At 45.9% G+C, this 15653-nt stretch overlaps 1 protein-coding gene across 4 annotated transcripts in view; it reads left to right on the forward strand.

Annotated features, from left to right (window-relative positions):
* The first annotated feature begins 1084 nt into the window (after window positions 1–1084).
* SAPCD1 (suppressor APC domain containing 1) overlaps window positions 1085–15653 on the forward strand; it is a 31439-nt gene continuing 16870 nt past the window's right edge. For 2 of the 4 annotated variants that reach the window (XM_087923356.1, XM_087923357.1), the window contains exon 1: window positions 1087–1909. In XM_087923356.1, coding sequence (XP_087779482.1) covers window positions 1492–1909 — 418 coding nt within the window. In that variant the 5' untranslated portion in view covers window positions 1087–1491. Of the gene's footprint in view, window positions 1910–15653 lie in introns of all 4 variants that reach the window. The other 2 variants (XM_087923358.1, XM_026720429.2) reach the window with 2 other exon arrangements.

Below are 15653 nucleotides of genomic sequence, written 5' to 3' on the forward strand. Positions count from 1 at the left end.
AAACCCAGCAAGAATCAATACCTTTCTTCAGGAAGTGTTTAATATGTTTACTTAGTGATAAGGTGTTTCTAATAAGTTACTGATAGGTATACACTTGTGAGGCAAATCAGTGTTTAACTGAGTACAACTTTATAGAATAGAATACTTTACTTTATTGGCCAGGTGTGATTGGACACATAAGGAATTTATCTTGGTGTAAATGCTCTCAGTATACATAAAAGAAAAGAGTCAATATAAATCATAAGTATAAAAGCGACAAAGTTACAGTCATACAGTCACAAGTGGGAGGGGATGGGTGATAAGGAGTGATGACAAGATTAACAGTAATAGTAGTGCAGACTTTGTAAATAGTTGGACAGTGTTGAGGGAATTATTTGTTTAGCAGGGTGATGGCTTTTGGGGAAAAACTGTTCTTGTGTCTAGTTGTTCTGGTGTGCAGTGCTCTATAGCATCTTTTGAGGGTAGGAGTTGAAACAGTTTATGTCTGGGATGGGAGGGGTCTGTAAATATTTTCACAGCCTTCTTTTTGACTCGTGCAATAGACAGGTCCTCGATGGAAGGCAAGTTGGTAATAATTGTTTTTTCTGCAGTCCTAATTATCCTCCGAAGTCTGTGTCTGTCCTGTTGGGTTGCAGAACCAAACCAGACGGTAACTCAATAATTCTCAATAATTCCTCCGTAGAACTGTATCAGCAGCTTTCTGAGTTGGTGCACCAAGAACCTTCTTGGTTGTGCTCTTTTGAGGACCTTTTTGATGTTAGGTGTCCGTTCAGTCCTCATTACTCTCTGAAGTCTGTGTCTGCCCTGTTGGGTTGGCAAAACCAAACCAGGCGGTTATAGAAGTGCAGATGACAGACTCCATACTTCCTCTTTTAAGAAGAGGTCGAGCAAGGGGGTTGGGACTAGAAGACCTCCAAAGTCCCTTTCCACCTCTATTATTCTGGAAGTCGTAAGAGAAGGGGAGGGGGGAAGAAGAGGAAGGGAAGAAAAGAGGCGACTGATCTTACCCTTCGGGTAACAACTTCCAAGCACAGAAGGCGATCCACTCTCTCCCCCTTCCCTTCCCCTCCCCAGAGAGAGAGAGGACTCCACCCCATTAGCAGAGCTGCTAATCGTCTGGCATCCAGGGTGATTATCCGAGAGGGTCAGGTGACCCAATCCCATCAAGGATTTTTCGACTGGGGTCAAACCAGAGATCTTCCCGTCTGACTGCCGCGGCGGACGGGTGGGGGGAAAAAAAAGAGAGAGGGAGGGAGGGAGAAGCGGGAGAGCTTTGGTTCTTCTGCCCCGACCATCCAGTTCGGCGGCGTCCTTCCCAACGCCGATTCCGCTTCTTTGCCCGAGGAGAAATATTTGCACATCCTTCCTCCCGTCCCCAAAAAAGAAAAAGACAAAAAAAAGAGCTTTTCAGCCTCGTCCCAAGAACTTCCAACTTTGTCTTCGCCCCTCGCCCCCCCAAATCTAAGCCCGCCCCCCCCCCACGCCGTTCCGATGAATTCTGAGGGACTGGCGACCCCTTCTCTTCCCCCCATCGCAGAAGACCCTCCTCCTCCTCCCAGGGGCCCCCGCCTGCCTCGCCCCTTCCTCCGGAGTCTCCGGGTCCTCTTCGAAATTCTGGACGATCAACGCCGGGGGACCGTCCACATCTCGGAAATCGAGAGCCGCTGGGGTCGGGGCGGCTGCGGGGTGGTGGCCCCCCAAGAGGACCAAGAGATCCCAGCCGGGGTCCTGCAAGCTCTCCAGCGAGTGGCAGAGCCGTGCGGGGGCTTTTTAAGTTTCCCCCGCCTAGTGGCCGGGTTGAGCATTGCCCTCCTCCAAACCGAAGACGGAGGAGCAGAGGAGGCGGAGGCGGAGGTGGAGGAGGACGGGGGACGCGGAGCTGCCCTGGTGAAGAAGGCGAGTCGGACACGTAAGTGGGGAGGGGTGGGTGGGTGAGGAGGAGGAGGAGAAATAGAAATAGGAATAGAATAGTATAGAACTAGAATAGAATTAGAATAGAACAGAATAGGAATGAAATAGGACTGGAATAGAATAGAATAGAATAGAATAGAATAGAATAGAATAGAATAGAATAGAACAGGAATGAAATAGGAGTGGAATGGAGTGGAGTGGAATGGAATGGAGTAGAGTAGAATAGAATAGAATAGAATAGAATAGAATAGAATAGAATAGAATAGAAATAGAATAGAATAGAATAGAATAGAATAGAATAGAATAGAATAGAAATGAAATATGAGTGGAGTGGAGTGGAGTGGAGTAGAGTAGAGTAGAATTCTTTATGGGCCAAGTGTGATTGGACACACAAGGAATTTGTCTTTGGAGCGTTTGTTCTCATACATCCGTCAAGAATCATAGTGTACAATAAGCAATCAGCAATAAGGGGGCCAGGGTTGGAATAATGGGGTATGGGAATCAGGATGGGTGGGGGAGCTTCATTTTCTGGAAGAGAAGCAAAACCAAACAAGAGAAATTCTGTGGAGATTCTCAAGTCATCCAGGTCATGGTTGTGCCAAAGGTGCTTTTTCCAAGAGGCAACTGGATTTTCTGTTTGTTTGTTTTTTTCTTTTGAAGACGTTTCGCTTCTCATCCAAGAAGCTTCTTCAGGTCTGACAGGATAGTGGGGAAACCACCACCCCGCCAAAAAAACCTTTAACCTTAAACTGTCTACTGTGGATCTCACTCCATTCCTAAGAGGCCTGTAAGGGGGCCTGCATAAGTATACCAGTGTGCCTACCGTCCCTGTCCTACAGTTCCCATTGATTTGTAGTCATTTATTATGTATATACTTATACCCGTTTATTCTTATATGTTATATGTTATTCAAAAAATTTTACTACCGGTTCGGCAGGGGAAGGATATTGCAAAATCTCCAGTCAGAGGTGGTATTTGCCGGTTCTCCAAACTACTCAAAATTTCCACTACCAGTTCTTCAGAACTGGTCAGAACCTGCTGAATACCACCTCTGGTTATGTTCATACTTATTCTTTTTTTCTCATACATGCTTGACAAACTAAACTAAATAAAATAAATAAATGAATGGAAGGATTTATATTCCTTGCAGACAGCTGGTGATTTGCATCCTTTGAGAGGGTCGTTGAAGCACTTGGAGGTTTATCTGTGTCCTCAGGACTTTTAGCTATACGATTTGGGATGAACACATGGGAGTCGGAATGGATTTTCCCAAAAATAAATAAATTGCAGACTTCAGGGACCAGGAGCACTACTCAGGTGAACCTGAGGACTCAGATAAACCTCCAAAAGGCCTCAATGACTTTCTAAAAGGATGCAAATGGCAAAGGGATATAAATCCTTCCATTCCCCATCATCCAGTCTTGGAAGAGAAGCGAAAGTCTTCAAAGAAAAAATAAGTTGTCTGCTGAAAAAACAACTTTGGGACTAGCAAGAGAAATGAGAACATCTCAAAGTGGCCACCAACATCTAGAGATGGGGTGGCAAGAGATCAAAGGGGGACTGGACTGCAGATAGTTCTTGATTTACGACCCTCCTTTATTGACCGTTTGAAGTTACAAAGACTGAAAAAAATGTGATTTATAATCATTTTTTACACTTACGACCATTGCAGCCTTCCTGTGATCAGAATTTGGATGCTTGGCAAGTGACTCATATTTATGACAGTTGCAGTGTCCTGGGGGGTCACGTGATCACCTTGTGCGACCATCTGACAATGTGGAAACCAGGTTCACCCTAACAGCCATGTTAATTTTACAACGGCAGTGATTCTCACAACAACCGTGGCAAGAAAAGGTTGTAAAACGAGGCGAAACTCACTTCAAAACGATCTTGCTTGGCAACAGAAATGTTGTGGTCGTAAGTCAAGGAGTATTACCAGGATGTAATTTTTAAGGTTTTGAGTTCCAGGTCAAATCTATATATATAAAAGTGAAAGACCACTCACGCATCATCACAAAATCTCCAGAACCGTAAAGCCTACAAACTTGAAATGTGGCACGTATGTTCCTCTTGGCTTCTAGGTGCTCACTAAGAAAGGATTTTTCGACAGGACCATCAGAGCGTTAGTATTTCCTATATTATTATTAACACACTTTGCTGCTAAAGATTCTACTCCCCTCCCCACCTGAAAAGAAATCTGTTCCAAATGCAAAACACAAGCAGAGGAGAGGAGTTTCAGTTTCACAGAAGCAATCAGCTTTAGTACAGAACAGTTGAGCTAAGCCACACCCAGGTTCTTTGCTCCCACATCAAATACTGGTTCACTTTCCAAACAGCCCTCAACTCTCTCTCACACTGACAGGACACTAGCCAGATGAATACCGATGGATGCTGGTAGGCAGAGGCAGAAGTAGTTTTTCCTTATTTTCCTCCTCAAAAACTAAGCCCGACCACATAGTTTCATAGCGAAGCACGGGTATTGAGCTACTCTGGAAATAATTGAGATAAGAAGTCAAGATGCACTCTGTTTCTTACGGGGGATTTTTCCTACAACGTTTGATTTACAAGTTCTCCTGTATCGTCTTTGGATCTCTGCAAATCTCATTTTGAAAATTGTGCTGGGTTTTTGCCATCCAGCCTGGGAAAATGCTCTAACCCAGACTGCACATGGAGGATTTCTACTGGAAGAGTTTAAAAGGGGAAAGTGTTCCTGTTTTCTCTGTGGGAAATTAATTTAGATTGCCTTCTATTCCTTTCCAACTTGCTGGATCAATAGGCCTGCAGTTGCAAATTGGGAAGCTGACATCTGAGATTAGGACCTGGCAGAATGGATGAGTGCCATGCCTTTAAATAACAGGAAAGTAGGCCAGCAAAAAATAGCTAATTAAAGCAAAAAGCCTTGAGCTGGAAGGGTTTATTTTGTGGAGTGCCATCAGATCAGGCAAAAAGAAAGAAAAGAAAAAGAAAGGAAGGAAGGAAGGAAGGAAGGAAGGAAGGAAGGAAGGAAGGAAGGAAGGAAGAGGAAAAGAAAGAAAGAAAGAAAGAAAGAAAGAAAAAGAAAGAAAGAAAGAAAGAAAGAAAGAAAGAAAGAAAGAGAAAGAAAGAAAGAAAGAAAGAAAGAAAGAAAGAAAGAAAGAAAGAAAGAAAGAAAGAAAGAAAGAAAGAAAGAAAGAACACTTAGCAATTTGGACTGAATGTCTATGGAGATTCTCAGTCATCCAGGTCACAGTTGTCCCATAGGTGCTTTTTCAAAAGGCAACTAGACTTTCTTGGTTTTTCCTTGATCCAAAGAAGCTTCTTGGATGAGAAGTGAAATGTCTTCAAGTAAAAACAAAGTCCAGTTGTGCTTTGAAAAAGCACCTTTGGGGAAAAAAATGGACTGCAGGATCCAGCAGGTGAAGTTTCTCCATGGCATGGAAATAATATTTATTTATATTTATTTATTTAGTTTAGTTTGTCAAGCATGTATGAGAAAAACAAGTATAAGTATGAACATAACATATAAACATACAAGTATAAATGGGTATAAGTATATACATAATAAACGAGTACGAATCAATGGGAACTGTAGGACAGGGTCGGTAGGCACACTGGTGCGCTTATGCACGCCCCCTTACAGACCTCTTAGGAATGGAGTGAGGTCCACGGTAGACAGTTTAAGGTTAAAGTTTTGGGGGTTTGAGGATGTAACGACAGAGTTGTTGTGGTTTGCTGGCAGCCTGTGCAGATGGCAGTGGAATTGGACAGTGGGGAGGAACAGGGACCAGTCCGGGAGTCTGGGGAGAACTCGGACAAGAATCCTGCATTCAATGCAGAGATGGGGCCAGGACCATCTGGGAGTGGGGTGCTGACACTGGAGCCTCCAGAGTCTGGCAGCAGGAGGCAGAGGAACCAGGGGAGCCTGATCCCAGTGTGCATGTGCACAGAGCTGCCAGAAGGCGAGAGCAGCTGAGACAAAAGGGTCGACTCGGGAGGAAGGCTGGGAGGTGATTGCCCCTCCCCTAAGGTATGAAGGAGTGCAAAGGTAGAGAAACCTTTGCAGGAAACAAAGTCGTTTGCTCTGTTCAGATTAAACCTTGAAGCTCTGTGGACTTTGTACTTCGCTTGTTTTTTTACAGTTCATTTGGCACTTTAGTTGTTGGCAATTCAAAGGAGATAAAGGTGGGTGCTTATCTCGAGGGACTGTTTGGGACTCATTACGGTCTGGGAATGAAAATAATTCCTAGCGCTGAAATAAAACAAGAGTTGTTTGGACTAAGTGTATGCTTAATTATGGTCTCAGGAAGCCTTGGTCAGAACAAGGGAGTCGGGTAGTGAGTTCCAGGCATTGACCCCCTCTGTTGCTGAAATCGTATTTTCTGCAGTCGGGTTTGGAAAGATTTACACTGAGTTTGTATCTATTGTTTGCCCATGTGTTATTGTGGTTGAAGCTGAAGTAGTCGTTGATAGGCAGGACGTTGTAGCGGACATTTTTGTGTACTAACCTTTGAAAATGGACAAATGCAATGCAGGCAGTCCTCAATTTGCAGCAGTTCATTTTTAGTGACTGTTCCAAGTTACAATGCCCCTGAAAAAAGTGGCGTACGGCCGTGTTTCATACTTATGACCATTGCCATTTTCCCATGGTTGTGCGATTAAAATTCGGATGCTTGGCAGTTGATTCCTATTTATGACGAGAGTCATATGATCCCCTTTTGCAACTTTCAGACAAGCAAAGTCAATGGGAAAGCCAGGTTCACTTAACAACCATCTCCCTGACTTAACATGGACTCACTTAACAACGGCGGCAAATGGGGCAAAATTCACCTCATGACTGTTTTTCACACTTACCACCATTGCAGCATCCTTGCTGTCAGGAGATCAAAATTCAGGCGCTTGGCAACTAGTTCATACTTACGACCCTTGCTGTGTCCCAGAGTCACATGACCCCCTTTTGGCAACTTCTGATGAGCAAAGTCAACGGAAAAACCTGTTTCACTTAACAACCATATCACTAACTTAGCAATTGCAGTGATTTACTTAACGGCTGTGGCAAGAAAGGTCATAAAATGAGGCAAAACTCACTTTACAAATGTCTCACTTAGCAACAGAAATTTTGGGCTCAACTGTGGTCATAAGTCGAGGACGGCCTGTCTGGGCACCCCAAACCATAGTAAGGAACCATTCAAAATGAGCCAGATACAATTCATGCAGTAAGGCCAACCAGTGTACGATGACTCCTCTGATATTAATCTTTCTTGAAACCATAAAAGTGCTCTTTAAATAAAACAGAAGGTTTAGAAGTCGGAAAGTATGGCCGTTATTACAGGTAGTCCTTGACTTACAACCACCACTGAGCTCCAAATTTCCTTTGCTAAGCAAGGCGGTTTTTCAGTGAGTTTCACCCCATTTTACAACTTTTTTTTTTTTTGCTATGGTTGTTAAGCCAGTCACTGCAGTTGTTAAGGGAATCAAGCAGTCATAAGTACATGTCAGTTGCCCAGTGCCCCAATTTTGATCCTGTGATCATGGGGATGTTGTAATGGCCGTTAAGTGTGAAAATTGGTCATAAGATGCTGCCATTGTAACTCAGTAAATGAACCTTGAGGAGTTTTTATATTTAAATCTCCACGGAAAACAACACCTCAAGAGTGGGCCAGCGGTGCATAACACAGGCACAAAACTGTTGCTGTTGCTCTCCTCCCTCTATGGTCTCTGTTTCAAGTCATTTTCCTTGACTTTTCTCCAAATTAAAAGGAATAAAACTAGCGCAGACGTGTCAAACACGAGGCCCGCGGGCCGGATCTGGCCCTCGAGAGGCTGTGGAGTTGTCCCGTGTGGCTGTCCTAGAGACAGCGAGGGACTGGCCCCCGTTGCCCCAAGCCCAGCCACACCCACCCAGTCGGCCACAATGACCAGGCCAGGGGTAGGCTTCAAAAATTTTAGCAACTGGTTCTCTGCCCAGTTGCTCGGTGGGTGTGGCCATGGTGGGCGTGGCCTAGTTGGCTTCCTGCTCTATGGTGGGGGTGCATTACCCCGCCCCCCCAGGCTCCGGACACTTTCCTCGAGCCTCCAGGAGGGCGAAAACAGCCTCCCGGGCTCCGAATGGGCCTGTTTCTGGCCTTCCCAAACCTCCGGGAGGCCCATTTTTCGCCCTCCCTCGGCTCCAGGGCTTTCCTCGAGCCTCTGGAGGCCCGTTCCCCCCTTCTCTGGGCTCTGGAGGCCAGAAAAGGCCCATTTCCAGCTTTCCGGAGCCTCCAGGAGGCCCATTTTTCGCCCTCCCTGGGCTCCAGGGCTTTCCTCGAGCCTCAGGAGGCCCTTCCCCCCTTTCTGGGCTCTGGAGGCCAGAAAAGGCCCATTCCAGCTTTCCGGAGCCTCCAGGAGGCCCATTTTTCGCCCTCCCTGGGCTCCAGGGCTTTCCTCGAGCCTCAGGAGGCCTGTTCCCCCTTCTCTGGGCTCTGGAGGCCAGAAAAGGCCCAGTTCCAGCTTTCCGGAGCCTCCAGGAGGCCCATTTTTGCCCTCCCTGGGCTCCAGGGGCTTTCCTCGAGCCTCAGGAGGCCCGTTCCCCCCTTCTCTGGGCTCTGGAGGCCAGAAAAAGGCCCAGTTCCAGCTTTCCGGAGCCTCCAGGAGGCCCATTTTTCACCGTCCCTGAGCCTCTGCACTAGCCCTACACTTACCTGGGATTCAAAAAGGGTCCTGTTGGGGCTCCTGGGAGGGAAGGGGAGGGATGGGCGAGGCCAGCCAGTCATCGGAACTACCAATTCGGCGAATCAGAGGTAAACTTAGCATCCAGTTCTCTCAAACCGGTGCAAACCTGTAGCAGGCCCCCACTGCCCAGCCCCCCCCCCCCAGGGCAAACCAAATCCCAATGCAGTTTGACACCCCTGAACTATCAGATTTCACATGCCTTCAGGTGGTCCTTGGGCATTTTTAGAAGAGTGGAGGAGAAGACGGCTATTGTGAGTTCAGCTCGGGATGGCCTTGGCTTGGATCCGTAGCAGGCTGTGGACCAGATGAAGTCAGTTTCATGGGGTCATGTCAGAAAGAAGGCCCTACTAGGGCCACGGTGAGGTGGAAATTGCGTGGGGAAAGGCCCGTGATAGGATAAGAGAAGGGAAATCTTTGCCGTTGGTGAGATAAGAAGGGAAAAGAGAAATATTGCAAAGAATAAATCAACAAGCCAAAAACAAAGATCACTATCAATCAGCACCCAGATGAGCATAGATTAACTCCAAGATTAACATCAGGCCAACAACCAGCAAGTAAACAATTTACCAATCAAGGAACTGCCAAACCAAGCCAACAGTAAACAGCCCAATCAAGGAACTTGTAACGCCACTCCAACCAGCACCAACAGGGAAAGCCATTAGAATGTAAACTGAGAGCAAATCCCACTCCTTACTAAACTTGATGGTGTTACCTAGTTTGGTAATGAAAGGTCTGTAAGAAAACAAAGCAAGCTCAGAGAACACCATCATTCCAGGTCTGAGATACAAATATTCCGCTTTTGTTAAGATAAATACTAGCTAGGGATGTGATGGGCTGACGTTCCTTCTCTTGCTACAAAAGCCTTCTCTCCCCCACCCGGCACCAACATGACCCCAACAAGCCGACAACATACGGCCAGGGATTGAGAGCACCTAAGCCAGGCTCCCAGGCTGTAGAGATAACCGATCCTCTTACCAGCTGCTCTGATCCAACTCCCCACCCCAGTATAAGGAGCTTTCCTTAATGGGCCCTGCAGAGACCGGAGGGTGGGAGTGGGATTAGAAAACTGCAGAATTAACAACGGGGAGGATGAGCCTCCCCTCTCCTTTCTCTCCCAATTCTCCATTCCTTCTGGTAAGCAGATGGGTTTCCTTTATTCTGCACTTTCTCCGTTGGACACCCTCTTTGCCACCTCGTTATCCTGGACCGGATTTGTGAAAGAAAGATCAACATTGCAATCTTCCTTCCTTCCTTCCTTCCTTCCTTCCTTCCTTCCTTCCTTCCTTCCTTCCTTCCTTCCTTCCTTCCTTCCTTCCTTCCTTCCTTCCTTCCTTCCTTCCTTCCTTCCTTCCCAATTACTCCCTTCCTTATCCAGGAATGGATTTGTGAAAGAAAGATCAACACCGTAATCTATCTTCTTTCCTTCCTTCCTTCCCTCCCTCCCTCCCTCCTTCCTTCCTTCCCTCCTTTCCTTCCTTTCCTCTCCTCCCTCCCTCCCTTCCTTCCTTCCCAGTTACTCCTTTCCTTATCCAGGAATGGATTTCTGAAAGAAAGATCAACACTGTAATCTATCTCGCTCCCTCCCTCCCTTCCTTCCTTCCCTCTCTCCTTCCTTCCTTCCTTCCTTCCTTCCTACCTTCCTTCCTTCCTTCCTTCCTTCCTTCCTTCCTTCTCAGTTACTCCCTTCCCTATCCAGGAATGGATTTATGAAAGAAAGATCAACACCATATCTATCTATCTATCTATCTATCTATCTATCTATCTATCTATCTATCTATCTTTCTTTCTTTCTTTCTTTCTTTCTTTCTTTCTTTTTCTTTCTTTCTTTTTCTATCTACCTCCCTATCCTTCCTTCCTTCCTTCATCCCTCCCTCCTTTCTCCTTTCTTCCCTCCCTCCCCTTTCTTTCTTTCTTTCTTTCTTTCTTTCTTTCTTTCTTTCTTTCTTTCTTTCTTTCTTTCTTTCTTTCTTTCTTTCTTTCTTTCTTTCTTTCATTCATCTTTATTAGTTGTGTTCATATATCACCTCTTCATTGTCTTCCCAAAATGATTTGCAAGCAATGTAGCTACAGAGGAAACATAAAGAAAATAAATCAATAAAAAAGAGCACAGAAAAGAAACAAGCATCATAAAACTGTCAACCAGATTCCGATCGGAACTATGTGTGCTGAGTGTTTGCAAGCAGAAAAAACCCCCAACCCATTACTTTCTCCAATTGGTTAAAGTATAATTTCTATCATCCCAGTCAGCCTTTCACTAAGCAGGATGGAGAGAATATCAGCAACCAAACGGGGATGGTTGAAAGTAGCTCATGATATGAGAGATTGGCCAATACTGTTTCTCGGAAGTCTAAATTATCTGTTTGATAAATATTATTGTTTTGAATCTGGGCTCCAATTCCATTCCTTTGGTACTTCTCATTTCCAGTTTAGGAGCTGTATCTAAATCTGCTTTTCTTTGTGTTGTGGGCAATACTTGGATAATAATGGAAAGGCAGTGCCAGGGGTGGCCTGCTTGGGGGTTCACAGGGGTTCGGGAGAGCCCGTAGCTAAAATTCTGTGCAGTTTGGAGAACCCCCAAATCCCACTCCGGGCTGGCCCCACCCACCCTGCCCCACCCCTCCCAGGGTCCCCCACATGGCCCATTTTGGATGCAGGTAAGTGCAAGGCGCGCCCAGAGTTTCGGGGAGGGCAAAAAATGCCCTCCCCAGAAGTTTGGGAAGGCCAGAAATGGGCCTGTTTCCAGCTTCCAGAGAGCCTCCAGAGCTTGGGGAAGGCAAAAATGCCCCCCCAGCTATGGTGCAGGAGGTCGACTAGGCCGCCCACCATGGCCACGCCCATCCAGCAACCGGGCAGAGAACCCTTTGCTAAAAAAATTTGAAGCCCACCCCTGAAAGGCTCAGTTAAATCAGCTATTTTTGCTGATTTATCCTTTTAAGATGAGAGGAGGTAAATCACTGGATGCCTACGGAGTCATCCTATTTTGAACTGATTGGAATTTTAATTTAAATTAAAATCTAATGCTGGATTTGTCCTTGCCGCGCTCCATTTTTGGACTGTGGTCCCTGGCATAACTTTCAGGAGCCTGAGAAGGAGTTTGATGATTTTATGCCAATTATTTGCTTGGGGATAATGGAGCTTATACTTTTGATGCATCTGGATGGCATCAGGTTGTGGCTCATGGGAAGAGGGTTACCGTGATATTTTGGGTGGATTGTCACCCCAACCTTTCTGGGCTTCACTAGATCCAGGAAGGACTATTATTAAAACAGACAGACAAATGGCCAAAGTTAGTATAGGTAGTCCTTGACTTAGGACCACAATCGAGCCCAAAATTTATGTTAAGTGCAACATTTGTTACGTGAGTTTTGTCCCATTGTATGATCTTTCTAGCTACAGTTGTTAAGGGAATCATTGCAGTTGTTAAGCTACTAACATGGTTGTTAAGTGAATCTGGCTTCCCCATTGAGTGTGCTTGTTGGATGGTCGCAAAAGGGGATCACGTCCAGGGGTGGGATTCTACCAGTACGCACCTATTCCCTAGAACCGGTTGTTAACATTCTAAGCAGTTCAGAGAACCGGTTGTTAGAAGAAATCACTGGCCTAATCCTGTAAGGAAGGCAGGAAGGAAACATTCTGGTGTTGCTTACAGAAACTGCCTCTCCGTTAACCCTTATTACGTTATTGGCAGGACTAGACTTTCTGTCTCAGGAACTTCTCTGGAGTTTTTTCCCCTTCCTTTGCTGGTACTTTGCTTGTGTAGAGTGACCATTCAAAGTTACAATGGCACTGAAAAAAGTGACATGACCATTTTTCACACTTACGACTGTTGCAGCATCCCCACAGTCATGAGAGGCCAGGCAAGGAGATGCGTGCCTCAATGTGAGTGATGTTGAGTTGGCCACGCCCAGCCAGTCACATGACCACCAAGCCACATCCACCCAGTCACATGTCCACCAAGCCACGCTCACCACCTAAGCCACGCCCACAGAACTGGTTGTTAAAAATTTGAATCCCACCCCTGATCACGTCCAGTGGTGGGACTCAAAATTTCTTACTAATGGTTATGTGGGTGTGGCTTGGTGGGCGTGGCTTGTTAGGCAATTGGCAGGGGAAGGATATTGTAAAATCCCCATTCCACCTCACCTCACTAACCTGTTTTCCTGCTCCGTTCTCCTATGCAGGGCAATAAAAGAAGGCCCAGCTGATCTGCTGGGACTCAGGAGGCAGAGAATAGATGGGGGACGGGGCCAGTCAGAGGTGGGATTTGCTGGTTCTCAGAACTCCTCAAAATTTCCACTACCGGTTCTCCAGAACTGGTCAGAATCTGCTGAATACCACCTCTGACATGACCCCCTTGCCAAGCAGCTGAATTTTGATCACGTGACCATGGGGATGCTGCAACAGTCGTTAAATGTGAAAAATGCTCCTAAGTCACTGTTTTCAGTGCCGTTGTACTTTCAAATGGTCCCTAAACGAGCCGTTGTAAGTCGAGGGCTGTCTGTAATTTCCTCCTAGCAGTCTCAGTGCCCCAGCCTTTCCAGCCAAAAGCCCGATTTTGCGTTTACTTTGCCAATTCTCTGTTTCTCTGAATGGAATCCGTGGAGGGAGGGAGCCTTTCTCTCTTCGCACGACTCTGATCCAAGAAGATCTGCCCAAACGCCTGCCAGAATGAATTAAGTCAAGAGCGGGAAGCGGAAACAAAACCACAGCGCGCTTCTGTTTGGGCAAGGAATTTCAGAGGCCTGTTTTTAGCATCAAGAGAAAGTTGCAGAGAATATCCTGCTGGCAATCGAAGGGCTTTCGATAGGCCTTCCGACCGACAGCTGATCCCTCAGCTTGCGGTCTGTGTGGTGAGGAGACGGTGGATGTAGCTTCAGGCATTTGGCAACAAGCCTCAGGAGTCCTTCCATCTGTCGATCTGACCCAGAGCCGCTTCGCTGAGCAGCTGCCCCACGATCTGTGGCTGATGGCTGGCACCCCTCGTCCCATGCCCAGAAGACCTCATGTTCTGAGGGGTGACCCGGACAAACCTTCCCAGTCTTCTGCACCTGTGGCCTTTCATTTCATGGGCCTTTGCTTCAGACAGATAACAGATAATCAGAGTTGGAAGGGACCTTGTAGGTCATCTAGTCCAACCCCCTGCCTAAGCGGGAGACCCTACACCATTTCTGACAAATGGCAGTCCAATCTCTTCTTGAAGGTCTCAAGTGATGACGCTCCCACAACTTCCGAAAGGAAGCTGTTCCATTGGTTGATTGTTTTCACTGTCAGAAAATTTCTTATTTCCAGGTTAAATCTCTCCTTGTTCAGTTTCCATCCATTATTCCTTGACTGGCCTACAGGCACTTTAAAAAATAGCTTGACCCCCTTCCTCTCTGTGGCAGATTTTTTGGTCCATTTCTTCCAGGCTTCCCGGTGCGGGGGATGAGGCTGTGTGAAATTGGTAGTCCTCGACTTAGTGGCCATTTGAAGTTATGACAGGCTGCCTCCCAGGAGTTCATGCGATCTGGACTTGAGTTCTGACCGCTGGATCCCTCATGATCACATGACTTGAACTTCAGGCGCTTTGAAGCCGGGCTGCATTTATGGCTGTTTGCTGTCATTTTTTTACAAAGGTTTTGTTGAAAACCAGATTTGCTCAAAGTGAAGCATTGGTTTACTTAATGACTGCTATGGTCGCTTTATGACTGCCACAAAAGTTAGCTCAGTTACACGGATGACCTGATTTATAGCTGTCACGTGTTATAACCATGAAAGGCAGGTTCTGTTACCATCATAATTTGAGGAGTACCTATATTGGATTAAATCCAGAGGTGGTATTCAGCAGGTTCTGACTAGGTCTGGAGAACCAATAGCAAAAATTTTGAGTAGTTCGGAGAACCAACCTCTGACTGGCCATGCCCCCATCTATTCTCCGCCTCCCAAGTCCCAGCTGATTGGCTGGGTCTTCTTTTGTTGCCCTGCACAGGAGAACAGGGCTGGAAAGCAGGTTAGTGGGGTGGGGAGGCAATGGGGATTTTGCAATATCCTTCCCCTGCCATGCCCACCAAGCCACGCCCACAGAACCGGTAATAAAAAAAATTGAATCCCACCACTGATTAAATCAGCTTCCCAGACTCAATAGTATCTACATGCACAAGCCAACGGTAGCCCATTTAGGACAAACTGTGATCTGGCAGCACCCTTTGTTTCAAAAATACTAGCTAGCAAAACCAAGAGGTTAATGGCAGGATTGTAGTTATGTCACCTTGAGACCATTGGAAGACCAGCTGAGGGACAGATCTTCGTGGACAAAATTGATGTGGTTGCTAGGAAGCGGCACTGACTTTGATGACACGTAATCAATCAATCTATCTTAAATAAGAGAATAAACAGGATATCATGAAACAACGAAGAACCGCTATGTACGTGATGAACAGTTTTTTATTCATTAATTCTGTCTCTAGGAGATTATCCATGAATCTCATCAGGCCCAAGCCACCTCTGGCTCACTTAATCAATTAGCCCTCATAACTAGTCACTTTAATTAAGGTCTAATTAGAATATCAAAAGGGACCTCATCACCCTTTTTATAACCTCTGTGATTGTGCCTTTAATGTCAGATTAATACTAGTTTAGGTGGGCGGGAGAAGTGGGGATTTCCCTCTTTTTTTTTTTCATACCCATTCTCATTCCATTTCATGAAAGTACGTTGCTTATGAAATTAATATTGGGAAATATTTCTTATTTCGTTATGAGAACGTGTAGTGGTATATGATTCTAAAGAAGCTCCTTGGATGAGAAGAAAAAACATTTTCAAAGGCAAGAAAACCCCAAGAAAGTCCAGTTGTCTTTTGGAAGAAAAAAAAACCCAGACCTTTCGGACAACTATTACGTGGATGACTGAGAATTTTTATATAGGAGCAGTAGTAAAGAATCAATGCATGATGCGGCTGATTCACTTTGTAAGTATTAGTACAACTTTATAATGCCTTGGTAAGGCCACACTTGGAATACTGCATCCAGCTTTGGTCGCCACGATGTGAAAAAGATGTTGAGACTCTAGAAAGAGTGCA

The sequence above is a fragment of the Pseudonaja textilis genome, chromosome 2 (genome assembly GCF_049901715.1).
Source record: "Pseudonaja textilis isolate UNSWEBS1 chromosome 2, rPseTex1.2, whole genome shotgun sequence".
Taxonomy (NCBI): Eukaryota; Metazoa; Chordata; class Lepidosauria; order Squamata; family Elapidae; genus Pseudonaja; species Pseudonaja textilis.